We start from the raw sequence: 26,480 nt of genomic DNA on the forward strand, positions 1-26,480 counted from the left end.
CTACCACCTAAGACTCTTTGACATAACACTGAGTTTTAAATTTTAGTATTACTTTCTTTTTTTTAAATATTTTATTATTTATTTGACAGAGGCACAGCGAGAGAGGGAATACAAGTAGGGGGAGTGGGAGAGGGAGAAGCAGGCTTCCCGCTGAGCAGGGAGCCCGATGTGGGGCTCGATCCCAGGACCCTGGGATCATGACCTGAGCCAAAGGCAGATGCATAACAACTGAGCCACCCAGGGGTCCCAAATTTTAGTATTACTTTCATCTTGTTTCTTCAGTGTGAAGTGCCAAGATTCATAGAGATTTCAAAAATAAGGTAGTCCAACACATCTCTGTATATGCTGCCAATGGATCCCTAGAATACAGGCAAACTACAGTCCAAAGAGGTTGGAGGCAGATAATTAAATTGGTGTCAGGTAAAAATAAATCCCAAACTTTCCAATGTCTTTCTGCCACAACGTACAATTAGACACACATACATACCCCGTAGAGACTCTGAGGATAAAAGTCAGTTTGAAGTGGTAACTTACTTTTCTGCTGACTGCAATGAGAAGACACTCAGCTGCTCCCAACTGAAGTTCCTGTTCATTCAGAAGCAGGCAAAGCATCTCTAAAAGCTTACAGTTTTCAGCAGTGATATGACTCATGGACACCCAGTCAATGTAGCCTGCTAGAGTATTCAGCGCTGCGACTCCTACTCGACAGTTTGCTTGGGCCTGCGTGAAAAGAAATAACTTTTAATCATTAAGTCCTCACTAACAGACAAAGAGGCTGTGGTTATACCTTAGCTCCTCCTATTCTCTAATTCTAAAAAGAAAACAATTTTTTAAAAAAAAACATACTCATGTAACAGCCAGACAGAGCACTCAAAGGTCTTCTTTTGATGCACAACTTCTCAAACAACAGCATTCTCAGTGTCTGTCAATGAGATCATACTGGCGCATGTAGCCATTTCATCTCCTCTGATAAACTGTAAATACGGCAATTCTAACTCCCTTCTACCATTGCTCAGTGATCATCTAAACCAAGGCTGAGGTTACCCTCCACTAGGTATATGCATCTCTGTACCTGAAAGCCTCAAAGAAGTCTCCTTCCAACTCCACAAGAGCTCTTACCTTTGACTCCTGAGAATTATCTGTCTTCTGAAAGAAAAGAAGTATAAGGATCCAATGTTTTTAATGAGCAAAAGGCTATGTAAGTAACTTTCCACCCACTTAATAAAGTCCCTTGAATAATGATTTTAAATACAGACTCCACTTTTAACCTTGGAAAAGAATACAAGTGCATTAAGAAAATTTAGCTACTATTTCCCCTAAGAAAAGGTTATTTGAATTTTAGCAATATGACAAAAAGTTAGTATCTAAAGAGCTTACACAAATTTGTTACAACATTAAGTCCACAAAGACAGTTTCAAAGCACACTGTTTAGAAAGAAATACAACAGATGAATAAATAAGGCTCCACACTGCTAGGGATCAAAGAAATGTAATTCAAAACAAAGTATGGGCATTTTTTCATATTCAAATAAAGACAAATTATAACTAGTAAAAGAATATTGAAATGATGTAATATAAATGGAAAAAGGCGAGACAAAGTTGAATGAACATAATTTATGACCATATATGTATGGACATAACACAGGAAAATCACACACACAAAAATATCACATGCTCAATAGATAAAAATAATGTCCATTCAGTAAATGTACAATTATAACTGATTTCTACCCTTATACTTTAAATTACATAAATACTACACAATGCTTATAATTTACATGTACAAAACTATTATTTTCCAAAAAAACTTCTGAAATTAAAATGAAGAATAACTCCTGAAGACAGGTAAAGGGGAACAGAAGCAGGAATAACAACTTTTGAAGCACCTGAAAAACTCACTGCCATTAGGACTATAAAGGATTTGTTCTACAATTTCTCTTCTCAACTTTTAAAAAATACGTTTGTTAATAAAGGACAAGTATTAAGTCTTCATCATCAGTGATGGAATAGAAGTGTTAATGGGCAGAGAGGAGAACCCTCTCACACCAGCATCTACTGATGCTGTCCAAGAAGGAAAAGGAATCCAAGTGACAAGAGCCAAGTCTAGTCTTTCCTCTCCAACAATTTTTCACTCCCACTCCAATCCTGTAGGTCCCCTTGGACCAGGGCCCAGGTCACTGGACAGGGACAGCGAGCCTACTCATCCTGTCGCGTTTACCATTCAACCTACCCTCCCCACCCCAACTGGGAAGGTGAAGGGATGGAAGGCGAGAAGGGGAAGGGAAGGGAGTAAGAAGCTGAGATGGAAAGAGAGAAGGGAGGAAAGGAGAGAAGGAATGGAAGAAGGGATGCAACCTCTCAAGCAAAAGACGTTGTTCCAGGTACACAAGACAGCTCCTGGTGTGCTCTGGTCTTGGACACAAGAGGTAGTCTGGTTTAACAGATGAAGGGAACTGAAACTGAGGCTAAAGAAAAACACTGCAGCAGATGTGTTTCTAATGTCTCAGACCATCACTCATCAGCCCTGTGCAGGCATGCTGGCTAGACTGCTGGGGCATCTAAGGAGTCATAATTTGTCCCCCTTCTTCCACAGATTAAATCTCCTAGGTGAAAAGGAAAAAAAATACCTCCTTCACCCTCAATACACCTAAGTTTTTAAGTGCAAGTATTTTCCTGACATTTTCTTTTGAAAAATCTTGGGGAGATATTCTGGGGGAAACAGGCCATTATAGAATGGGACTTGAAGTTCACCACAACCATTTACTAGGGGATCTTCAATAATTATTCTCTGGACCTTGTTTTCTTCATCCATAAAATGGAGACTATACTTTCTGACTCTTAGGGTTGTTCTGAAGATTAAGTAACACACAAAGTGCAAACAAGTATATGGCATATATTAGGTACTTACTCTGAGTTCTCCCCACCCCAACAGCTCAAAGTACCTTCCCATCATTTGTGTTAGTATCTAATACTTCTCTAAAAATTGCCAGGGGCCTGGGGCGCCTGGGTGGCTCAGTCGGTTAAGCGTCAGCCTTCGGCTCAGGTCATGATCCCAGGGTACTGGGATTGAGCCCCACATCGGGCTCTCTGCTTAGCAGGGAGCCTGCTTCTCCCTCTCCCTGCCACTCTGCCTACTTGTGATCCCTCTCTCTGTCAAATAAATAAAATCTTTAAAAAAAAAAAATTGCCAGGGGTGTAAAAAATAACTAATTTTAATTAATCCTATTTTGTGAATAAGCACATATAAGAATTCTAGATCAGGGTTTTTCTTTTTCTTTTATTTTTTAGGTGGGGTAAGAGGGGCAGAGGGATAGGGAGACAGAGAATCCTAAGCAGGCTCCACGTTCAGTGAGGCGCCCAATGTGGGGCTCAATCTCCTGACTCTGAGATCATGACCTAAGTTGAAATCAAGAGTTGGATGGCTTAACCGACTGAGCCACCCAGGCATCCTTAGATCAGGGTTTTTCAACCTCAATACTACTGGCATTTGGGTTGGATAATTCTTTATTGTAGAGGAACAATTATGTGTGTTACAGAATGTTTAGCAGTATGCCTGGCCTCTACCCACTAGATGCCAGCAGCAACCCCCCAGCTGTGATAACATGTGGGACAAAACTGTCCCTTGCTGAGAACTACTGTACTAGATTAATTTTCACATGGCTTTCTTCTGAAAGCTCTCTGTTAAAAATGACAATGGTTGGAAACACAGTATCTGGCTTGCCCTCTTCTGCAGAATACCTTCCCAGGAAGAATAAAATACAGGTATTTCCCACTTTTTGTAAGTTTGTGTTATGAAACTTTGATTTTTCACAAGACCCACATTAGTAGCTGTTTTCTTTAACTGAAAGAAATCCGAGGAGGATTTTCTGCTTTTACTTTAAAGAAAGGCAAAAAGCGAAAATAGCTTTCAATATTTGTTTTATAGCAAGACCTTACAGAGGTACCACTAAGTTCCTTTCCCAGGAACTACACTCAGCATCTGAGCATGGAACTGCCATAGCTTTGAACTGTGTCTGGGAGCATCTGCGCTTTATCTTGACTTATTTTGTGTGCCTGTTAGCAAGATGTGTCCCTAAGGTGTCATAAAAGCTAAGGAGAGGTTATTTTTTGGATGTGGGAATGTTCAGAAATTATTCCATATAAATTAATGGTAATTTCTTCTTCATTCTATGCTATTTGGACTTACAAAAGATTTCAAGGGAACGCTCTTCTTTCAGGTAGCAGGGGAAATCTGTACCAAGAATCATGTGGTCAAGATAAATAAAACCTGGCAATTTCCTGCAAAAGGGACCAGGACTAAATATGGCATCAAAATTTAACAGGGATGCTACTCTGACCTACCGGAAATCCGGGTTTTAAATACTTTAAACATTAAAAATTAACAATTTTTATACTGTTTTAAGAAGTTTCTTACTATAAAGGATTATTTTTTTAACATGGGAACTCACTGACCTGAGTTTCTTGGAAAATTAGTTCCAGTTCTTCCTGTCATCTGTTTCTCTTTTGCTTATAAAATGGTTTCCTTTTGCTGAACTAGACATCCTAATTCCTTGCTGACAGATTATTTTAACTTCAAAAAAACAAACAACAAAACCACTCATATTAGAAAATAGAACTTTTGGGAGGTGGGGTAGCCCTTACCACTTGTCGGTACTTGTTTACATTTTCTTGAAGCGTGTTAAGTAGAAAACTGAAGATCTTTTCCATGTTCTGGGTTAATGTTTGCTGGATATCCCTTCTTCTTTGAGGGGGTAGTGTCTGAAAGGTCACTACATCCTCTGCCAGTCGTAGAAGGATAAACATCACTAACTCTGTCTGTGTTTCCTGCATCAATAGAAATAAGCTAATTAAACTGAAACTTCTTTTTCACTATAGGTATGCCCAAAAGCTCTTTTCTGTTGACAAAACAAACTCCAGAACAGCCCCCCAAAATAAACGGAACTAATATAGTTATATTTCATACCCCTTGTTTGGAAAGGGTGTCCAGTTCTATTAGCATATCAGGCCAGTGCTGTGGCCACTCCCGCTTGATCATTTCTACTACAATTCGAGACAAAACATCCTTAATATGGTTCTCTTCTTCCAAAATATTCAGTGTTCCCTGAAAAAGAATAAGAGATAGTAAGAGGTTTGCAAGACTGAATTTAAGAAACCTAAAAAACCCAAAACCCTGTGCTGTGAAAGTGTACACAACTCCTCAGCAGGCTTGCTTTTAAACTAAACGGGGTAAACAAACCTGCTCTCCAGGTCTGAGTCACTTGTCCTGCATTCTCACTAACTATTTTCCTCACTTAAAGCTTAAGTAAGGGTGGCATAAATTGACTGTCACACAGAGCAAGGAAGACATCATTGTTTTCCTTTACAAACTGAAGAGACTCTCAGACTATTTCATTTTGTAAGAGCGCCAAAGTAGAAGAGTACAGAAAGGAGGACAATAAGAAGCTGATAAGAGAGTTTGGGAAGCAAAACTAAATATTTTACCAATAGTTCTAGCATTATAAGACCAAAAAAACTATTCCTGGGACGTTGTTCTTCTGGAGTTTGATAGCGAGATTAATTAATTAGGATTTCTATCAAGTTTCCCAAGAACCAGCAAAATACAAATCCTAAATTGATAAATAGTTTTGAAGGGGATTTTTTTCTATTAAAGTCACTCAACTTTGGAGAGGAAAAGGTGGGAATTCAACTTTTCATGCCATTTGTAAAAAAAAGAAAAAAGGCTGTGGATTTTAGGCATGTTTAAAGTCATATCCTAATTCCTGATACTAATTCATACTGCATACTTTGTATTGTTAAAATCATACAGTAATTCGGTTTGGAATAAAAGGAAACAAACAGCAAAGTGCAATCTAGTTTAGATCTAATAATCTTGTTCATTTGCTGAAAATGTTTCATCTTCTCTGCCCTGTTGAGCGTGCTGTTTGACCTATGTAGACCTAGTTTTTACATAAATGCTAAAGAAGTTACCCTTAGTCTAAACTACCTCTGAAACACAAGTGTTCCAACCAATCATTCCTTACATTTGCAATCAGCTCCATGACACTGTTCTTCAGATAGACCTTCTCCAATCGAGACATGCTGTTCCACCGAAACCTGGCCACCAAAATGTGTAAGGTCAAGAGAACCACATTAGAAGTCTTCATAAGAGACTAGCTTTGATTCTGTGTTATATTATGCTAGTGATTTCACCAAGAAATTATACTTTTGATTTTGTACCCTTCAAAAAATGGACAAGAACACTCTACATTCAACTAAAATGCTGACAACAGAAAAATTCTTGGGAAAAAGTTCTATGTAGGAAGTGGTCCACTATTTGAAATTCACACAGGATTTGTGCAGATTAGCTTTTCCTCTTGATTTTACTGATAGGTCAAAAGCAAATATACACCTGGGACAACTGCAACAAATGTAGTTGCTTCTCAGAAAATACAATGGTGATACCACTAATTCCTCTTTTTCTGGTGCTGGCTTATGAATAACACAGAACACAAAAACTATGGCTAAGTCTTAAAAGCTGATTCTTCTGATAGATGCTAGGGGTAGAAGACTCAAGTTAGGAAGGGTTTTCAGTTTTTCTCATATAATCCTGCTTCAGATTCGCCATTCAGAGAAAGAACACACTCAAACTTAAAAAAAAAATTAAAAATACAATGCCTAACCAGAGATTTATTACCTATACACTGTATTATTCTAAAAAGACTGAGATCTGCTGGCATATAGTAGCAGCTCAATAAATACTGACTGAACCACTATCAGATAATATATGTAGAATGCTTTGACTGTACCATGGATGAAAAAACTGAAAAAGAGGAAGGTTAAGTCTTAAATAAGAGTACTCTTGAGGCTGTGATAATCTCTTGGGGATCACTCCTTTCTTCTTGGAGATTGTTCTTTTCTACTCACCTAAAGATTATCTCTATGAGTTATATAAGAAATAAAGATTTGCTCTCTCACAGACTTCGGTGGTACTGTCCAAAAGCTCCTTACTTGACAACGTGTTCCAGGATTTGAAGGCCAAAATGTCTGACGATGGCAATTTGTGTTTTCTCAGCCAACCTCAAGCCACAGGGGACACAGATAGGGCACTTTTCTTTAAACTCTTCACAAAACTGAAACAAAAAAAGTTAGTATTTCCCTTAGGAGGCAAGAGAGAGTGGGGATTAAAAAATTTAAAAACTTATCTTACGGAACTCCAACCTGAGCTATATTTTTAAACTGCAGAATCTAGACCAATAGTATATGAGTAAAGAACTGATAAACATTCCTTTCACTTTGATAGTTATAAATTTTCCATGCTATGGCCAAATAATGTTGAAAAAAGTCTGACCTAAAGGAGTAAAAAATCATTTGTTAGAGATATACCCCTGAAGTATATAGGAATGAAATGACAATTTCTAGGATTTGCTTTAAAAAAAGTTAGGTGGGGGGAAGGAATAAAGCAAATGTGGCAAAATCTTTATAACTCCTGAATTTAGGTGAGGGGTATATACAAGATCATTGTAGTATTATTCCCTTTACTTTCGTGTATATTTTTAATATTTTATAGCAAAAAACCAAACTAATAGAACCCAACTGTTTCTCATTCCAAATCCTGTGGCAGACATCTGTATGTTTTTAAAAGTAAAGTTTTCCCCAAATGATGTTCACTCTATAAAGTTACATCATTTAAAACATACACAGCACTTAACTGAATAAAAACTTTATTTTTTTTATTTATTTTTTTTAAAGATTTTATTTATTTATTTGAGACAGAGAGAATGAGAGAGAGCATGAGAGGGAGGAGGGTCAGAGGGAGAAGCAGGCGCCCTGCCGAGCAGGGAGCCCGATGCGGGACTCGATGCGGGACTCGATCCAGGGACTCCAGGATCATGACCTGAGCCGAAGGCAGTCGCTTAACCAACTGAGCCACCCAGGCGCCCCTGAATAAAAACTTTAAAAAATATATATGCACAGGTGTTTTTCCTAATGGTCATCTCTCACATCCTACACACATAGTTTGATGTGGGAATAAGTTCACATTTTATTAGCATCCCAATTTGTATTAGCATTCCCAAACTGCAACACAAGAGTCAGTCCCAGGAGCTGAGCATCCGGATTCAAGAAAACTACTTTCAGGAAACCAAAGTGCCCTTGTTAAAATGCAAAGTAAGTGGCAGAAGTTCATCTTTGCGCAAAATAGCCTGAGAATAGAACACAGTAAAAGAACATGGGGGGAGGGTGTGGGAGAATTAGCCCAGAAATAACCCAAGACACAGAAGAGGATTAGTGAGAGGTGTAAGAATGTAAATAAAGTGGCATTAGGGGGGCTGGAGCTCGACTAGGACGGGTCAGGAGGGTGCAAGGAAACGTTTAATGCAGGGGAGACTGTCAAGAATGTAGCTGGTGTTGGGGACGTGATGGGCACGTGCGCCACGGGAAGCCTAGGGGATGTGGGGCTTGGGGTAATAAAATAGAAGCATCCGGCTGTGGTGCGGGCAAGACTGAACAGAAGTGGGGAAAGGAGAGGAGAGGGCAGTGGGAAGTGGTAATAAAATGAGAAGCAGCAAGGAACCGGAGAGTCCCGAGAGAAGGGGAGGCGCAGTTAGCAGAGAAAGCCCGGAGTGAGAAGAGGCGCGGAGGGCGGGGAGGGGAAAGGCTAAGGCCCCCCGGGGTTGCGGTAGGAGGTCCAAGGGCTGCGTGGGCGGGAAACCAGCAGGGCTTTGGGCTGCGGGGGGACCGCTGGAGTTGGGGGGAGGGTCTTGGGGCAGGCCCGGGGCGCCAGACCCCGTCTACCTTGAGGGCTTCCAGCCGATAGCGCTGGGTGGAGCTGGGGTCCATCATGACCGTCACCGCTTTCACCAGCTGCTCACACAACGCGTTCACTTGATCCATCGCCATGGCCAGTGCCACGCGCCACGAGCGCGGACCACGGCCGTCTCGTGAGCACGAGGTACCGACCGCTCCCCTCGCGGGACCACACGCTGGTACCGGGCCGCGGCTGGCTGGGGGGTGGGGAGCGGGAGGAGGAGCGTGAGCTGCAGAAGCTCCAGCCTGGAAGAATCGGGGGTTGCGCACGCGCCCGACTCGCCACTGCGCACGCGCCCGCGGAAGTGGCGGCTCCGGGGTGACGGTTTTTTCTCAGTGGGCGGAGCGGAGGACGGAAGGGCAGCAGTGCGCAGGCGCGTCAACGGCTTTTTTTTGCTGCGCGCGCTGTCTAACCTACATTCTGAGGGCTGGCCGCTGAGCGCGCAAAACCTCTCTAGACCGGTGGGGTAGTGCGGACAGCTCCCCAGTGAAGGGTCGTCCGTGACCTCTGGTCCGTTTCTTCGGCAGCACGGGGAATAAAGCTCTCGAAACCGACTGGTCCTGTCCCGGAAAGGGGGCAGATATTCAGGACCCCTTCATCTTCCAGTGGACAGCGAGCCCGGCATCTTTGGCGTCCGTGGTTGGCAGTTTTTCCAGGTGCTTGCTACATTGGTAAGAGGATTTAGAACCGTTCGGTATCGCTGTTTTCAGACTTTTGATATTTTGGCTATTGGTTTTATGCTATAGCAGTGGCTGGTGGTGACGTTGGACCCAAATTCGGTGAAACAAACGCATGCTCACTGAGACGTAAGGCCCCGGTATGGTCCCCTAAGGAATTTTCTTGTGGGAAAACGGCATTTTCGCTAGATGAATAATTACAGTTATTGAAGGCTTGTGCAGTTTGGATCATTTGAAGTGCTACAGATAAGACTTCAAAACAGTGTAATCCTTATTCGGGAAGGGGGGTTTTTGGCAGCGAGTGTATTTCATTATTCCATCTTTAAAAAGCTCTTGCTTTCCCCAGCATAATACATAAATTGAACACTTCAGCAGCTTCATTATCTGTTGAAGTTTGCATATTGGGTTTTGTGTTTGTTTACTCAGTAAAATGTTTGCTGGACTTAAATCACTGCTTCCTATTCAAACTACATTTCTGCTATTTGCATCTAGCGTGGTACTTCCGTGGTGGGGGTGGGGGTGGATGTGGGTGTATGTGTATGTGTGTGAGAAAATGTGTTTACTATTTTTATTCTGGCATTATCTGTTCCAGTGCAACACAAAAACCACTTCCTTTCAAGCAAGGTGATTTCTGACATGTTATGGTTTTAACTTACAAATGTTTAAAGTTACACATTCTTCCAGTTTTCAGTGAGTGAAATTTATAAGGAATTAATGTCTTGATTACTCAGATTTTTTATTCATTGTTTTCTTTCCAGTAACTTCTGTCATTCTTAGTTGCCTGCCACTTTTCTCAAGGTGAATGTTAATTGTTGACCTTTTTTAATACAGTCCAGTGCTTACTCAACTGTATAACCTATGTTTCTCATATTTAAATCATGAATTACTGGTGTTTCCATAAGTATCTTATTTACTTTAGGTCAGTTGTTTCCAATCTCTGCTACGTACTAGAACTGCCTGGAGAGCTTTTAAAAATCACAGTGCCCAGGTCACACCCTGTTTTGTGCTCTCTTGGTCTATTAGTAATAATGCTTTAAAATAATAAATAAAATAATATTTAAGTAGCATTGGTATTTTGCTTCTACTACCAGACATCCTAATTTAATTGGTATGGATGTGTTTTGTGCTATCTCAGCCTAGCGATCGTAATGCTAGGGTTAGAAATGTTTGGGGGCACTCACCTGGGCTCCAGTGAGCTTCCCACAGACATCTCTTTTCAAACCAGTGTTCTTATGGTTCTTAGTATGATTGCAGGACACCCTTTAGCAGTGACTCGCAGGAAACTTTGAAAGAAAAAAAAAAGTTTATTCCTTACAAGCCCTGGAGCTTACAAGACAAACCAGTTGGGCACACAGCATAGTTATAGGTAGAGAGGGAGCAAGCTAGAACAGGCCCGGGGTTCTGCTTTTACTGGGATTGAGGGTGGCGATCAAGAGTTTCATCAGTGAATTTAAAAAAGAAGAGCAGGAGGGGCAGCCTGGGTGGCTCAGTTGGTTAAGTGTCTGCTTTGACTTAGGTCATGATCTCGGGATCCTGGGATTGAGCCCTGTAGGGGGCTCCCTGATCAGTTGGGAGTCTGCTTCTCCCTCTCTTCTCCCCGTCCGCCCCGCCCCCCGTCCCCTCTCTCAATCAAATAAAATCGTTTAAAAAAAAAAAAAAAGTGGGAATTTAAAGTACAGGAAGAGAGAAAATGGAAAACAAAAAACCAAGCACCCAAAAAATGGCCAGTTATTGAAATCAACCAAGAACTCTAAAACAAAGGAGTCTTAGCTGGGGGAGGTGGTCTGGCACTTTATCTAGTCATTTGGCTGGCTATGTGTTTATTCAAGATAGTCATCTTGGAGCAGATGCCTCAGCAATCCAAGCTTAAATCAGGCATCTCCCTTATGAAAAAGGGGTGGGGGAGAACAACTGTCAGGGTTTACATAATAATCTACCCTGTGATGCCAGAGTCAATGATGAGGACATTAACTACCTGGATAGCTGGTATGTTAAAAGTTATATTTATATAAATAATTATACAGGCCATAGTTTGAAATCCAGTCTCCAGCTATTGTCCCAAACTTGAAAGGGTCCAGCCATGAAAATAGGTCAGTGATCCTGACTATTTAGCTAGCCCTGGAAATCTGTTCAAGGATTTGGGTAATATTGTGAAATATTTTAACATCTTCAGCCATATGGTATAAGTAGGTTTGAGCCTGTCCTGAGTTGCTAGATTGTTTCATATTCAATGGAACCAGTTTCTTAATCCTGAGAGTAATTAAAAGGTTGTGTCTCATTTCAGAAGGTGGTCATGCAGGTGGGTTCCCCAAGTTAAGCCTGTTTAAAAAAAAAAAAAAACACTGAATAAATGTAAAGATCTTACTGGCTTTATTCAAAGATTATGAATTGGGCAGCATCCCATCTAACAAAAAGAAACTCCTAAGAGCTGTACAAAATGAAAGACTTTTAGAGGCAGAAGGGGGCATGACAAGAAAGTTACTGTCAAAGAGTGGATTGTTCCAAGCAAGGCCACCTTTCTTTGGGGGAAGGCAGGGCACTAATGCTGACCAGGAAATTCCAGACTGACAGGTTAAGATTACAGACTGGGAGGGGCTAAAACTGAGATTAGGTATTCAGTCTTGGTTTGGTGACATGGGCTTAGTATAAGTGACTCCATTTTGGGCCTGCTGTCTCTTTTTTAACAGGCCTACATGGTGGAAGTATTTGCTTCAGGCATTTAATAAGAGGTATGTCTATGGAAACAAAAATAAAAACAAAGGTTAATGTTTGGAGGAGATTATAATCCCAGTTTCTGAGTTCTGAAGGCAGCCAGTTGAGAAGATTTCTAGATGTCAGGCTCAAAGCATCTTCAGATGGAGTGAGGGCAGAAGGTGGCAATCTTAGATTTTCCTGGTTTGCAGTTTGAATGTCTCTGGCGATCTTTTCTGAGTGGCCCACACAGTAACAGGCACAAAAATTGTCTATACACGAACTATTGTGGTGATTTCTCTTAAGTTTATATCAAGTCCCACTTCAGCTTGCATGGCTTTGGGAAAGGGCAATTTTAGTTCTCAGTGTTTCCAAGTCAGAAGGGTGGGATAACACTTGGAAATGTTAGTTTGGAGAGTTGTAGCCAAATATTGGAGGAAACTAGAAGAATTCAGGATCTAGTTCAGTTTAGAGGTGGAAAACAAAACCTCAAAGACAAATAACAGCGACAGAATCTGATATCCACAAAGGTATATTACTAAAACATTCTTTGTCTCACCATCACCCCCATTTCTATCAGAGATAGTCGAAGTAAGGCTAATTTGTAAAATAAGTTTAATCTCATTAAATTTGGCTGATTATTTACATAATTGCAGTAAGAATTTACATCATTGCAGCAAGAATTGACCATATAGACTTTTAAGTCTGCTTTTCTGGAACTTTTCATAAGGAATCTCAAATTGAATTTATAAAAGCCTCTCAAGGCCAGGAAGCCAATCCAGAAACCTGCCAGTAGGTCTTGCCTGCAATACCTATAAATTTAGGTGAATTCCTCTCTTGAGGTTCCTAAAACACCCTGAGGTTCCTGGGCTTGCCAGGAAGTGACCTTCCTTAGGAAGGCTATTGGGAACTCTGTAAGCAAGGTAGCAGGCTGATTTTTCAAGGGGCTTTATTGGCTCCATAAAGTCAACCTTAGTTCCTTAACTATTATATCTATGTATGTCTTTCTCAAATATGACATTCCACTGAAAGTCTGGGTAATATAACCAATGTTTCCCTTTGTGTCCGGTTACAAGATGAACGGATTATGCAGATAATTATATTCCCACGAAAATAAGATTCACTGACATTTTTTAGTTCTGGAGGGATCAGGTAGGGAGAAAAAGTAATTGTTTCATCTGTGTTCTCTAAAGGATACTTTACCAAATTGCTAAAAGTCAGAGGTAGCTTAAGAAAAGAGGTTTTTTAAAATGAAAAAAACAACATTAAAGAACCAACAATGTTTCATGCAAAAAGTCATAAAAATTGTAATCATCCTCATCAGTTCATTCAGTCCCATGGAATTCTTGTTGATTTTTTGTTAACAGTTTTATGAAACCATCAGTTTCTCTATTAGTGTCCTGTCAGTTCTTACCCAGTTCAGTGGTATGATCTAAAAGTTATCAGAACCTGTATTCTAGAGTACTTATCAGTGTCCTTTACATGAATTTCTGAAGATGAAACACATTTGCAAACAACTCTAAATGACAAAAGACTTAAAAATGTCCATAGTTAAAGATCCTGAGAGTTCATTATAATGCATTTGGCAAGGAAATTTGGTATTTTTGTGACACATAACATTTTTTAGAGAGGGGGAGGGGCAGAGAGAGAGAGAGAGAATCCCAAGCAGACTCCACACCCAGAGCCCAACATGGGGCCAGTCTCACAACCCTGAGATCATGACCCGAGCTGAAACCAAGAGTCACTTAACCGACTGAGCCCTGGCACCCCAAGTGACACATAACATTTTAAAATAACTTTTCAAAATGATAATTGGAATTAAGATTGATAATATATCAGAATTTTAGGAATTTCATATAGTTTCTTGAACACTTATATTTCCATACAAGGATATGCATAAAGAAGGTTTAGCATTATTTCATATTTGACACTGCTTCCCACATAATTTAACATACCATACAGGTTAACCCCACTATCTGAAAGTAGAGCGTTCCTTTTTTTTTTAAGATTTTATTTATTTAATTATTTGAGGGAGAGAGACAGAGATAGCAAGAGAGAGCACAAGCAGGGAGGAGAGGGATAAGCAGGCTCCCCGCTGAGCAGGGAGCCCCATTCAGGGCTCTATCCCAGGACCCTGGGATCATGACCTGAGGCAGATGCTTAACCGACTGAGCCACCCAGGCACCCCATAGACCAAAGTGGTGTAAAGCAAAAAAGCAGTTACCATTTGTTTATATGGAAAAGTTTTTGAGCATTCTCAGACCTAAAAAATAACCTCTCTTAAACTTTTCTGATACCTTAGGACACATTTTGCCATCGGATCCACAAAATAAATGAAGAGAAAGCTCATATGCTCACATAGTCCACAAAGCTATGGCTGTTTGGTATTGAGATGCTGAGTGTAGTTTCTGGCGAAGGTTGTCAAAAATAACAAAAAGGTTGAAACCCCTTGATTAAATAGGATCACAGGTCATTGTGAAACAATACTTAGTTGTCCATTTAATCGAAGTGACAAAGACTTTGCAAGCAAATATGGCAAGTTACATAGTTGTAAAAAAAACAAACAAAAAAACTTTAGCTCTTAATAGAGAAGACTCTGTTTTCTATAATGACTGACTTGATAAAGATAACATGAAGCACAGGAAATTATTTTGACGAAACAGAATCTTTTGTTTTCTAGGCAGATTACTTAAAAAGGTAAAGAAAAATTTATCAGGAGCAGACCAGCAGTTCAAGAAAATACTCTTTGTAGCAAATGAAGGAAAATTAAATTTTTGTTTACACAAATACATTATTGATATTAAAGCTTATTTTTTTAATAAGATTTTTATTTATTTGTCAGAGAGAGAGCACACAAGCAGAGGGAGCGGCAGGCAGAGGGAGAGGGAGAAGCAGGCTCCTCACTGAGCAAGGAGCCGGATGTGGGACTCGATCCCAGGACCCTGGAATCATGACCCGAGCCAAAGGGAGACGTTTAACCGACTGAGCCACCCAGGCATCCCGATATTAAAGCTTATTTTTAAAAACCCTTATAATAATTCACTTTTTAAATTTATTTTATTATTAAAAAAAAATTTTTTTTTAAATTTTATTTGGCAGAGAGAGGGAGCACAAGCAGGGGGAGTGGGAGAGGGAGAAGCAGGCTTCTCACCGAGCAGGGAGCCCGATATCAAGTATATAAGGTCTGTTCTTCCAATCTACCATCCATACCTTTATCTATGTTTTTATATGAATAGTATGTAGTATTTTTTTGTCTTAAAAAGTTTACATAAATGGATAGAAAATCACCATTAGAACACTGTAAAGTGTTACAGGCAAGACCCACTGATAGGTGCTTAATGGTTGAAAGTTTGAGGAAAACCAGGATATTTGCATAATCTCAAAGTATCTCCCCTGAGATAACAATTACAAAAGTAAAAATAACTTTACAGTGAGAAACCTGGCAAACACTATCACAACCAAATGATCATGGTTAACACCACGAGTAATAACACATTTTGATGTCATGTACCTCTTCAATATGATATACTGAGAAGAGTACATCACTTCCATAATATTCTTGCCAAAAATGTATAGCCTTAATCTAATCAAGAGGGAACATTGGACAAGCCTAAATTGAGAGAGATTCTCAAAGTAATGGACTAGTTCTCTTCAAAAGTGTCAAGGTCATGAAAAATAGGGAAGACTGAGGAACTGTCACAGATTATAGAAGACTAACGCGACATGATGACTAAGCTTTACTACCTTCCTAAAATTGTACCAATTTATTTATTTATTCTCCTAACAGCAGTATATGAAAATGCCTATTTCATTCTTGTTAGTATCCATGCTCATGATAATTCAACAATGGAAGAACAGAAATTAACAGTTTTCCTTGGCACTTTGGATTAGGTGTCTTTTCTGACCATAAAATATTGTCTTACAGAAAAATGGCTACTGGACAGGACCGGGTAGTTGCCCTAGTGGACATGGACTGTTTTTTTGTTCAAGTGGAACAGCGGCAAAATCCTCATTTGAAGAATAAACCTTGTGCGGTTGCACAGTACAAATCATGGAAGGGTGGTGGGTATGTATCATAGTTATTGTAACTGTCAGCTATTTTATTCTATAAGAATACATGGCAGTATGTTAGGTCCTGTTTTTGAGATTTCTGAACTGCGCTGTTTGAGATGGAATAATGGCATCTGTGACCAAAAAGTTTCTACTATTATGTTTATAGCCCGTTCAGTTAAATTTTAGTTATTTTTGTTTGTGATCGTGTAATATTTTTCTGTTTCTCTTTTTTTTTCCTAACCTTAGAATAGTTGCAGTGAGTTATGAAGCTCGTGCATTTGGGGTCACTAGAAGCATGTGGGCAGATGATGCTAAGAAGTTATGTCCAGATCTTCTACTGGTACAAGTTCATGAGTCCCGTGGGAAGGCTAACCTCACCAAGTAAGAAGAAAAGATTGTTTAGGGGAATGGAAGAATTGGAAACAATATTCTGTGAGCCTGGGAACTGATGTTTCAAATTTGTTTTGTATAATTAACACCTGACAAAGTTCCTTTGCACAGCCAGCTTTATTCTCTGACATGAAAATAGATTTGGTACTGTTTCAGGAACAGTGCAGAGTCATTACAGCCTATAACAATTGCTGCCCTTAACACCCTTTCAGTTCCTTAATTGTTTAAGAATTGGTGTTAGAGTTAAAACTTAATACCAATTTCCATGTTCTTAGGCCAAAAGTCTGAAATGTTTGAAGTAATTAAATTGACTGAAACTAACCTCTTCCAGAGAAGGATGAGTCAAACTGACATTATAGTGCAGTATCTAGAATTACTTGTTAGAACTGAACAATCTCAAAGGAGATTACCTCTGTGTTTGAAGTGAGCTGTCGCTCCCCAGATTGTAGGACATTAGTCTATATGGGCATAGCTAAGTTAGAGGTTAAGTACAAGCTCCAGCCATTATAATAATCCTTATAAATAGTATATATTGAGCATTTGTCCTATGCCAGCCTGTACAAACTCTCGATAGGCAAGATCTCTTAAATCTCACATTATTGTAAGATAGGTTCTAGTATTACCCACCCCCACCTCCACAAAGAAACAAGTTTAGAGAGGTTAAATAATGTAAGTTTACACAGCTAGGAGATAGAAAACTGAGGATTCAGGGGTTTTTTTAGATTTCAGTAGCCACATTCTCACAGTATATTCTACCATGTAGTGTGGTGTGTAGGGATCATGATTTGACTTAAGACTTGAGAATTCACCTATGAATTACAAGTCTAAAGGTGGTGTGCCATAAGCAACTTCACCTTCGAGTTATTGTCAGAAGAGAAGACAGATTTGACTGAAGATTAGTATCTTAACCCTAAAGTAAAATTAACTCAGCTAATGGACATATGCTACACTGCATTGAAAAAATTTTATGCTGGTAAAGACAATGTAACTTCCCAGAAATATAGTTGACTTCCGAGTATGATTTTGAAAAGCTGCATGCTTTAAACTGGATCATTTATTTTCCTTTGAAAATCTTCATCAAATGGGACACCTGGCTGGCTCAGTTGGTTAAGCATCTGCCTTTGGCTCAGGTCATGATCCCGGGGTTCTGGGATCGAGTCCCACATTGAGCTCCTTGCTTGGCAGGGAACCTGCTTCTCCCTTTGCATGCCGCTCTCCCTGCTTGTGTTCTGTCTCTGTCTCTCTCTGACAAATAAATAAAAATTAAAAAAAAAAATCTTCATCAAATAATGAACAAAGCCGTTTACCAAATTTAGGAGTTAGTGTATAGACCAGAATTATTAAGACCTGGCAATTTAAAATTATTATTATTTTTTTTAAAGATTTTATTTATTTATTTGCGAGAGAGAGGATGAGAGACAGAGAGCACGAGAGGGAGGAGGGTCAGAGGGAGAAGCAGACTCCCCGCCGAGCAGGGAGCCCGATGCGGGACTCGATCCTGGGACTCCAGGATCATGACCTGAGCCGAAGGCAGTCGCTTAACCGACTGAGCCACCCAGGCACCCTAAAATTATTTTTTTAATAATTAACTCGTGATACCAAGTTATAAAATATGATTTGCAGAAATGTATACACATACATTTTATCAAATATTCTTAAGATACTTTGGAGTAATTTGCCCAGGAGGCTGTGAAGGAACACCAACTACTGCAATAAGGTGTTCTTTCCTCACTCTGTGTGTGTGTGTATGTGTGTGTATCATGTTCTCATGCTCTTGCACACGCTTGTACTCTTTTATTTCCTTTGAGGTCTGACTCTCCTCTTTCCAGCACAAATAATGATTAAAAGGAAAAAAGCCAAATATTTCTCTAATTCTTTTGAGGATGTTTTAGAACAATAATTATACTAGTTTTTATAGATGTCTTTGTGAAATGGTGCAAATATTCCCATTTTTATGATAGATTTATCAGGAACAAAGAACTTACTTTAAATTCCATAGCAGGTTCAAAGCAAAGAAAATATGCACATATTGCCATAGGAAACTAGCTATCTACAGCCAGAAGAGCTGCTTGTTATGGTTTAAATAGAAGGTTTATGGTGAAATTGGTATCCCCTGGGGAAGGCTGTCACCACATTCTAGGCATTTATCTTCAATTTGATTATTTGAATGTTGGTATACCCAGAAGTGAAGTGATTGGACTTAGTTGGTTGGATGTGTGTGTGTGCGTATGTGTATATATGTAGCAAGAACCAGCTCACATATTGATCCAACTCACTGTTGACTGAAGTATAAAATCCATATGTCACTTTGTTAATTTATAGTGAGAAATACTGTCTTGAGAAAGGGACCAAATACTTGGGTTCATGAATCAGGGCAGTGTTTCCTGTAAATTATGTCTTATTTGAAGACAAAAGTAGAAGTAGAAAATACATAGTGGATATATGAAAATAACAAAAAGAATAGGTGATCTTAGTAAAATGTAGTTGAACAAGTTTGAAGCATTTCTTTCCTCTTTGGAGAGATCCACAAAAACATGTTTATGGTCTGGATGCTTTCCACCTTCATAGTGCTAGAGTCACTAAACATGTTTGCCTCCATGGTTCTTCTTTTTCTTTGCTTCTGTTACTGACCACCTGCCTGTTCATTGACCCCTTCATTTGGGTTACCTCATTTCTGCCAAGCCATTCCTCCCTTTAAGGAGACCTTACACTGTTTATTTATATGATTCCATTATGAGATGAAGGGGATGGGGGCTGACAGTCTCAATGTTGCCTTCATTTATTGCTTACACATATGATAATTCTTATACTTTTTAGGTACCGGGAAGCCAGTGTGGAAGTGATGAGGATAATGTCTCGTTTTGCTGGGATTGAACGTGGCAGCATTGATGAGGCTTATATAGACCTGACCAGTGCTGTACGAGAGAGGCTACAAAAGCTACAAGGTCAGCCTATCTCAGCTGAGCTGTTGCCAACCACCTACATTGAAGGGTTGCCCCAAGGCCCTACAACAGCAGAAGGGACTGATCAGAAAGGTACTTCCATAGCGTCATATGCTTCTGCTTCCTGCCTTTGGAATCTGCTTTGCTTGGTCACGCTGATCCTTCTTGGATTGATTGAAAGGAAACTTAAACTACAACCTGAATGAATCACAAGGACTCGTGTGGAAGGATATACAAATTCTCTTATGTTTCCAGGCATATGGATGTTGAGAAGCTGTGAAATCTGTATGAAATCAAGTTTCTATTTAGATATAAACTAGAGCAGGTTTTTTTTTTTCTTTTTTTAAGATTTTATTTATTTATTTGACAGAGACACAGCGAGAGAGGGACCACAAGCAGGAGGAGTGGGAGAGGGAGAAGCAGGCTTCCCGCTGAGCAGGGAGCCCGATGCGGGGCTTGATCCCAGGACCCTGGGATCATGACCTGAGCCGAAGGCAGACGCTTAACGACTGAGCCACCCAGGCGCCCTAAACTAGAGCAGGTTTGAGTTATCAGTAGACTGAGCATTTCTGTCATTTGTAGGTTAATTTATAATGCAGTAACTTGGTTTCTTTATCATTTAAGTTTTTTTTTTTTAAGATTTTATTTATTTATTTGACAGAAAGAGAGAGCGCACAAGCAGGGGGAGCAGGAGAGGGAGAAGCAGGCTTCCCACAGAGCAGGGAGCCCAATGCGGGGCTCAATCCCAGGACCCTGGGATCATGACCTGAGCCGAAGGCAGACGCCTAACCACTGAGCCACCCAGGCGCCCCCATCATTTAAGTTTTTTTAAGGGGGACCTCAAGTATAGGGAGTTGAGTCACTCAGAATTTCTGATCAATTTATAGTTAAATATTGGGGCGCCCGGGTGGCTCAGTCAGTTAAGTGTCTGTCTTCAGCTCAGGTTATAATCCCAGAGTCCTGGGATCAAGCCCCATGCAGGGCTCCCTGCTCAGTGAGAAGCTTGCCTTTTCCTCTCCCTCTGCCCGTTCTTTCCTCCCACCCCCGCTTGTGTGTTCTCTCTCTCTCTCTCAAATAAAAAATGTTTTTTAAAAATGTACAGTAGGGGTGCCTGGCTGGCTCAGTCGTTAAGCCTCTGCCTTCAGCTCAGGTCATGATCCCAGGGTCCTGGGATCGAGCCCCTCATCGGGCTCCCTGCTCTGCGGGAAGCCTGCTTCCCCCTCTCCCACTCCTCCTACTTGTGTTTCCTCTTTCACTGTGTCTCTGTCAAATAAATAAATAAAATCTTTAAAAAAATAAAAATGTATAGTAAAATATCAGTGGACTGTGCAATGCCTCTCTCATTTTATTTATTTTCCTTTCCCCTTCATAGTGATTTCCCCCCACTCCCTCCCTACCCAACCCAGCTTCTGGCACCCACTGATGTGTTTGGTGTATCTTTTTAAATGTGTATGTCTTTACAAATTGTACAGTGTTGCTTTGTGTATGTGCTTTTAAAATTTGTGCTTTTTAATTAAAAGACAGTACTGTGTTATAGATCTTATTCTTGTTTTTTATTTTTTTAATTTTAATTCCAGTATAGTCAACATACAGTGTAGATCTCATTCTTTTTCTTAATTTTCCTTCAGTGATGATTTTATAGATCTTCCCATGTAGTTGTATTTATGTGTAATTGATTGCTTTTAATTGTAATCCATGGTATGGACCTATCATGTTTACAGACCAGTCTACTAGTGATGCACTCATTTGTTACTTCTTTTTTTTTTTTTACTGTTTATATGATAAATATCCTCATTCATCCTCTTTTGGACCGATGCAGGGGTTTCTCTGAGAAATGTTTTTAGGAGTGGACTGTTAGGTCATAAGGCATACACATACTTAGTTTCACTAAATACTGCCAAATCATTTCCCAGAATGGCTGTAACAGTTACCCTACTCCTGAAGTACACAAGAATTCCTGTTGCCCTCATATCCTCACCAGCAATTGCTATTTTCTAATGTTTAAAAATATTTTCAATGTGATGGCTATAAAGTGGTATTTCATGTTTGGTTTTTTTATCCATTGATTTATTTAATGAACTCACAACTTATCTTATTCATTGGGTTACAATCCATTATTACTATTATTAATTTCAATGCTCAATTTGGCCTGAATTTTGCAATGCCTTCCCTTCAAGTTGGTTCCTGTATTCTTTTTTTTTTTTATTTAACATAAAATATATTATTTGTTTCAGGGGTACAGGTCTGTGATTTGGTATTTCTTGTTTTTGGTTTGTTTAAATTTATATTTCTCTATTTACCAATTGAAGTTGAGCATTTCTTCATATACTTGTTAGCTAATTGAGTTTCTACTTTTGTCAATTGCTTATTTATAATCTTTACCCAATTTATCATTGGATTTCCTGCCTTTTTTGTTTTGCAGGAGTTCCTTTTATATTGCAGTTATTAGTCCCTTTTCTATTTTTGACATTGCAAATATCTTCTCCCAAATCTGTCATCCACAAACTTTGTTTAGGCTATACTTTGTTGAACAAAATTCTTTTAGTCCATCAATTTTTCACCTTATGGTTTATGCATTTTGAATCTTGTTTTAGACATCCATTTCTACTAGAAGTTCATTAAGACCTTTTTCTACACTTTTATTTGCCTTACAATTTATTTTTAGGTTTTTTTGACTATGTGGAGTTCACCTTTTTATTTGAGTTTATAAATAAAAATCTTATTCTTACTATTTTTATTTTTTAATGTTCTTACAATTATAGAGCCTGTCTTCCAAACAATTACTTATTAAATAATTCATTCTTTCCCGACTTCACATATAAAATATAACTGGGTCAATTTCTTTTTTCTTTTTTTTTTTTTTTAAGATTTTATTTATTTATTTGACAGAGACAAAGCAAGAGAAGGAACACAAGTAGGGGGAGTGGGAGAGAGAGAAGCAGGCTTCCCACCGAGCAGGGAGCCCGATGCGGGGCTCGATCCCAGGACCCCAGGATCATACCTGAGCCGAAGGCAGACTCTTAATGACTGAGCCACCCAGGCGCCCCTGGGTCAATTTCTGTAGTATCCCATTTGTCTGTCTGCTCCTGCTCCAGAAACACACTTTTTTTTATTACTGTTTGTAGTATATTTGGTAAGGACTCCCCTCTGCTTTTGTTGTTCAAAATTGTCTTAGCTATATATGTGCCTTTGTTGCTTAGTGTGCATATTAGAATACATTAGCTGAACTCCTCAAAAAATTGTGATGAGATTACATTGAATTTATATATTACAGAGGATAGTTATCTTTTTTTTTTTTTATAAGTAGGCTCTGTGCCGTGTGGAGCCCGGCACGAGGTTTAAACTCAAGATCCTGATATCAAGACCTGAGTTGAGATCAAGAGTCAGACTCTCAACCAACTAAGCCACCCAGGCAACCCCAGAGAGGATAGTTATCTCAATGTTAATTTATGCCATCCATAAACCCATATCACCAATTTTTAGGTCTTCATTTGTGTCCCTTTTAATGTTTTTTTTTTTTTAAGCTAAAAAGTTTTAGCTGTTGTAGTATTTTTACTTTTTCTGAGCTCTGTAATCCAGTATATTTGCCTTTCTCTTTCTCATCTACACCTTTATTTGATATAATACACATAAAGTGTACAAATTGCAATTGTATTCCATAACTAATTTTCACAAAGTAAACCCACCTTTTTAAGAACCACCCAAATCAAAAAACAAAACCAGAACCTTAGAAGGAACACCTGCCTACATTTCCAGTCACTATCCATTCCTTTTTCCATTCTACAGTAACCACTGTCCTGATTTCTATTTAGCTTATTTTTGAACATTATAAAATTGAAATCATTCAGTGTATATTTAAGTCTGGCTTCATTTGGTCAACACTGTCTTTGTGAGATTCATCCATTCTGTTGTATATAGTTGAGTTTGTTTATTCTCATTACTGTGTAGTATTGCATTACATGAATATACCACAAATTATCATTCCTACTGCTGTTGGGTATTTGGGTTGTTTCCAATTTGGGGCTACTAAGAATAGTGCTGCTATGAACATTCTTATAAATATCTTTGGTGAACAAATGTATGCATTTCTGTTGGGTATATGATTAGAAGTGTTCAATTGTAAGATTTCCTAAAACCAGTTTTAGTTTGCTTATAGTCAGCTTTAGTAGGTACTGCCAAACAGTTTTCCAAAATGGTTGTACCAATTTATAATCCCACTAGTAGCATATATAAAAGTTCCAGTTGTTTCACATCCTTTTCAGCACTTGCTTTTTTCCTCTTTTGCATTTTAGCCATTTTGATGGGTGTGTAGTGATGTCACTGGTTTTAGTTTGTTTGTCGCTGGTCTTAATGAAGTTGAGCACCTTTTGTAAGTTTATTCACCATTTTGATATCTTCTTTCATTAAGTACCTATTTAAATCTTTTGCCCATTTTTTTGTTGTTGGATTATCTTGTCTCATTCATCTGTAGGACTTCTTTGTATAGTCTGGAAATGAATCCTTTATTAATATATGTATTGCAAATATCTTCTGGTCATTGCCTTGTTTCTCATTCTTTTACTGGTGGCTTCTGATGAACAGAGGTTCTTAATTTTAATTTGGTCCATGTATCTTTTTTTTTTCTTTATGGATAGCATTTTTTATGTGCTATTTAAGAAGTACTTACCTACCTCAAGGTTACGAAGCAATTCTGCTGTCTTTTTTTAGAAGCTTTATTGTTTTGCTTTTCACATTTAGATTTACGATCCATTGTGTATGTGTCTATAGGGTGTGAAATGGGGATCAAAATTCCTTATTATGTGAGTGTCCAATTATTATATATTTATTAAAGCTTTACTTTTTTTTTTACAAAGGTCTAATGCATTCATGTGTTGTGTTAGTTCCTAGATGCTTTAATTTTTTTATTGCTATTTTTTAACTTTTTTCTATTTTATTTTATGCTTGGTTATTGATGTGTAGGGGAATGATAAGTGATTTTTTTTTTTATAAGTTCATCTTTACTTTACCTACCTGACAAAAACTTGTGATATATAGGCATACCTCAGAGATATTTCAGGTTTGGTTACCGACAATCCACAATAAAGGAAATATCTCAGTAAAGTTAATTAGGTTAATTTTTTGGTTTCCTAGTGCATATAGAAGTTATGTTTATACTACACTGTAGTCTTATTAAGTGTACAGTAGTGTTATTTATTTATTTGTTTATAAGTAGGCTTCACGCCCAATGTGGAGCCCAACACAGGGCTTGAGCTTATGACCCTGAGATCAAGAGTTGGACGCTTAACCGACTGAGCCATCCAGGCACCATAGTGTTGTCTTTAAAAGTACATACCTTAATTTTAAAAAAACTTTGTGCTAAAAAATGCTAACCATCTGAGCTTTCAGCAAGTTGTAATCACTGATCACAGATATAACAATAACAAATATAACAATAATGAAAAGGCTTGAGATATTGTGAGGATTAACAAAATGTAACATAGAGATACAAAGTGAGCAAATGCTATTGGGAAAATGGTGCCAATAGATTTACTTCATGCAGGGTTGACACAAATCTTCAGTTTATAAAAGCACATTGAAGCAAGGCACAATAAAACAAGGTATCCTGTAATCTGCATGAAAATGCTTTTAGTAAGTGTACTTGATGGTTAAAAATATTTTCTTAAAATTGGGGCAACAAAAATTTTGCTTCTGTGGTATTACTAGTTTATAATAGTTCTAGATACCAGATCTAAGAGAATCTGGGTCTTAAATTTTTTTTTAAAGATTTTTTTACTGATTCATTTGAGACACAGAGATAGAGCATAAGCAGGGAGAGAGGCAGAGGGAGAGGGAGAAGCGGGCTCCCCACTGAGCCAGAAGCCCAATGTGGGCTCAATCCCAGGACCCTGGGATCATGACCTGAGCCAAAGACAGACACCTAGCCATCTGAGCCACCCAGGCACCCCGGGTCTTAAATTTTTTTAATCAAATATTATGAAACTGGAATTCAGCTGGATCTCTCAGAGCAAAGAACTTGGCAGTTAGAGGCTTTTTAACAGGGTATCTACAGTTTTTCCTAGACATTTTCTAGTACTTTTCATAAAGGCTGTCTTCAAAACAGTGTATCTCCTCTTCGTTTGTAACATGTACTTTTAGAGCTATTATTTTGTAACATTGTTCTTATTCAGAAGTGCTTTTTCAGTAAAAAAGTTTTGCATGCTGGCTATTAACCAAAAGGAAACTATCTGGATACCAACCTGTAGCAAGTTAACTTCTTATGGGGGGGAACCTTAAGGCAATCTGTTATTACTTGTAGAAACAATGAAGATTTGTCTAGAAAAAGCTCAGAGAGAGTTTAGCTTACTTCTAGTTAAAGTGGTAAATTTCCCATGGGTTTCATGTTTTAAAATAAGATGTAAGATGTAAAGTATCCTTTTGCCATTGAACAGTTGTATGATATGCCTTTAATGTGTTGAAGGGTAGTAGTAGAACTGCCCAGGGAAGCTTCTGAGATAGACAATTGAGGAATTATTTTATTCTCTGATCCTGATATAGTGGAGTTTATCAAGCTGGAGGCTGCAAATCCTTCAGTTCTTTCAGGAAAATACAGTGGACAATAAAAATGTGCCACTTAGGGGCACCTGGGTGGCTCAGTTGATAGGGAGTCTGCCTTCAGCTCAGGTCATGATCCTAGGGTCCTGGGATTGAGCCCTGCATGGGGCTGCTTGCTCAGCAGAGAGCCTGCTTCTCCCTCTCTCACTCCCCTGCTTGTGTTCCTCTTTCGCTGTGTCTCTCTCTGTCAAATAAATAAAATCTTAAAGAAAAAAAAAACAGGGCACCTGGGTGGCTCAGTTGGTTAAGCGACTGCCTTCGGCTCAGGTCATGATCCTGGAGTCCCGGGATCGAGTCCCGCATCGGGCTCCCTGCTCAGCGGGGAGTCTGCTTCTTCCTCTGACCCTCCTCC

At 39.0% G+C, this 26,480-nt stretch overlaps 2 protein-coding genes across 8 annotated transcripts in view; one reads left to right on the plus strand and one right to left on the minus strand.

The window, feature by feature from the left end:
• XPO5 (exportin 5) overlaps nt 1-9,057 on the minus strand; it is a 52,217-nt gene extending 43,160 nt beyond the window's left edge. For 2 of the 3 annotated variants that reach the window (XM_081828308.1, XM_081828309.1), the window contains exons 1-7: nt 8,772-9,057; nt 6,987-7,108; nt 6,020-6,092; nt 4,963-5,100; nt 4,641-4,823; nt 1,120-1,146; nt 535-720 (exon numbers count right to left, since the gene is read on the minus strand). In XM_081828308.1, coding sequence (XP_081684434.1) covers nt 535-720; nt 1,120-1,146; nt 4,641-4,823; nt 4,963-5,100; nt 6,020-6,092; nt 6,987-7,108; nt 8,772-8,876 — 834 coding nt within the window. In that variant the 5' untranslated portion in view covers nt 8,877-9,057. The remainder of the gene's footprint in view (nt 1-534; nt 721-1,119; nt 1,147-4,640; nt 4,824-4,962; nt 5,101-6,019; nt 6,093-6,986; nt 7,109-8,771) is intronic. The other variant, XM_081828310.1, reaches the window with a different exon arrangement.
• Nucleotides 9,058-9,166: 109 nt separating this feature from the next.
• The window catches only part of POLH (DNA polymerase eta), a 277,794-nt gene continuing 260,480 nt past the window's right edge, over nt 9,167-26,480 (plus strand). For 2 of the 5 annotated variants that reach the window (XR_014147669.1, XM_081828311.1), the window contains exons 1-4: nt 9,167-9,455; nt 16,078-16,218; nt 16,452-16,586; nt 19,413-19,630. Coding sequence is in view for 4 of the 5 variants with exons in the window: in XM_081828311.1 (XP_081684437.1) it covers nt 16,082-16,218; nt 16,452-16,586; nt 19,413-19,630 (490 nt within the window). In the remaining variant the exon portion in view is untranslated. Of the gene's footprint in view, nt 9,474-15,270; nt 15,335-16,077; nt 16,219-16,451; nt 16,587-19,412; nt 19,631-26,480 lie in introns of all 5 variants that reach the window. The other 3 variants (XM_081828312.1, XM_006748961.3, XM_081828313.1) reach the window with 3 other exon arrangements.

Source organism: Leptonychotes weddellii, chromosome 8 (assembly GCF_054177405.1).
Source record: "Leptonychotes weddellii isolate Sample4059 chromosome 8, ASM5417740v2, whole genome shotgun sequence".
Lineage (NCBI taxonomy): Eukaryota > Metazoa > Chordata > Mammalia > Carnivora > Phocidae > Leptonychotes > Leptonychotes weddellii.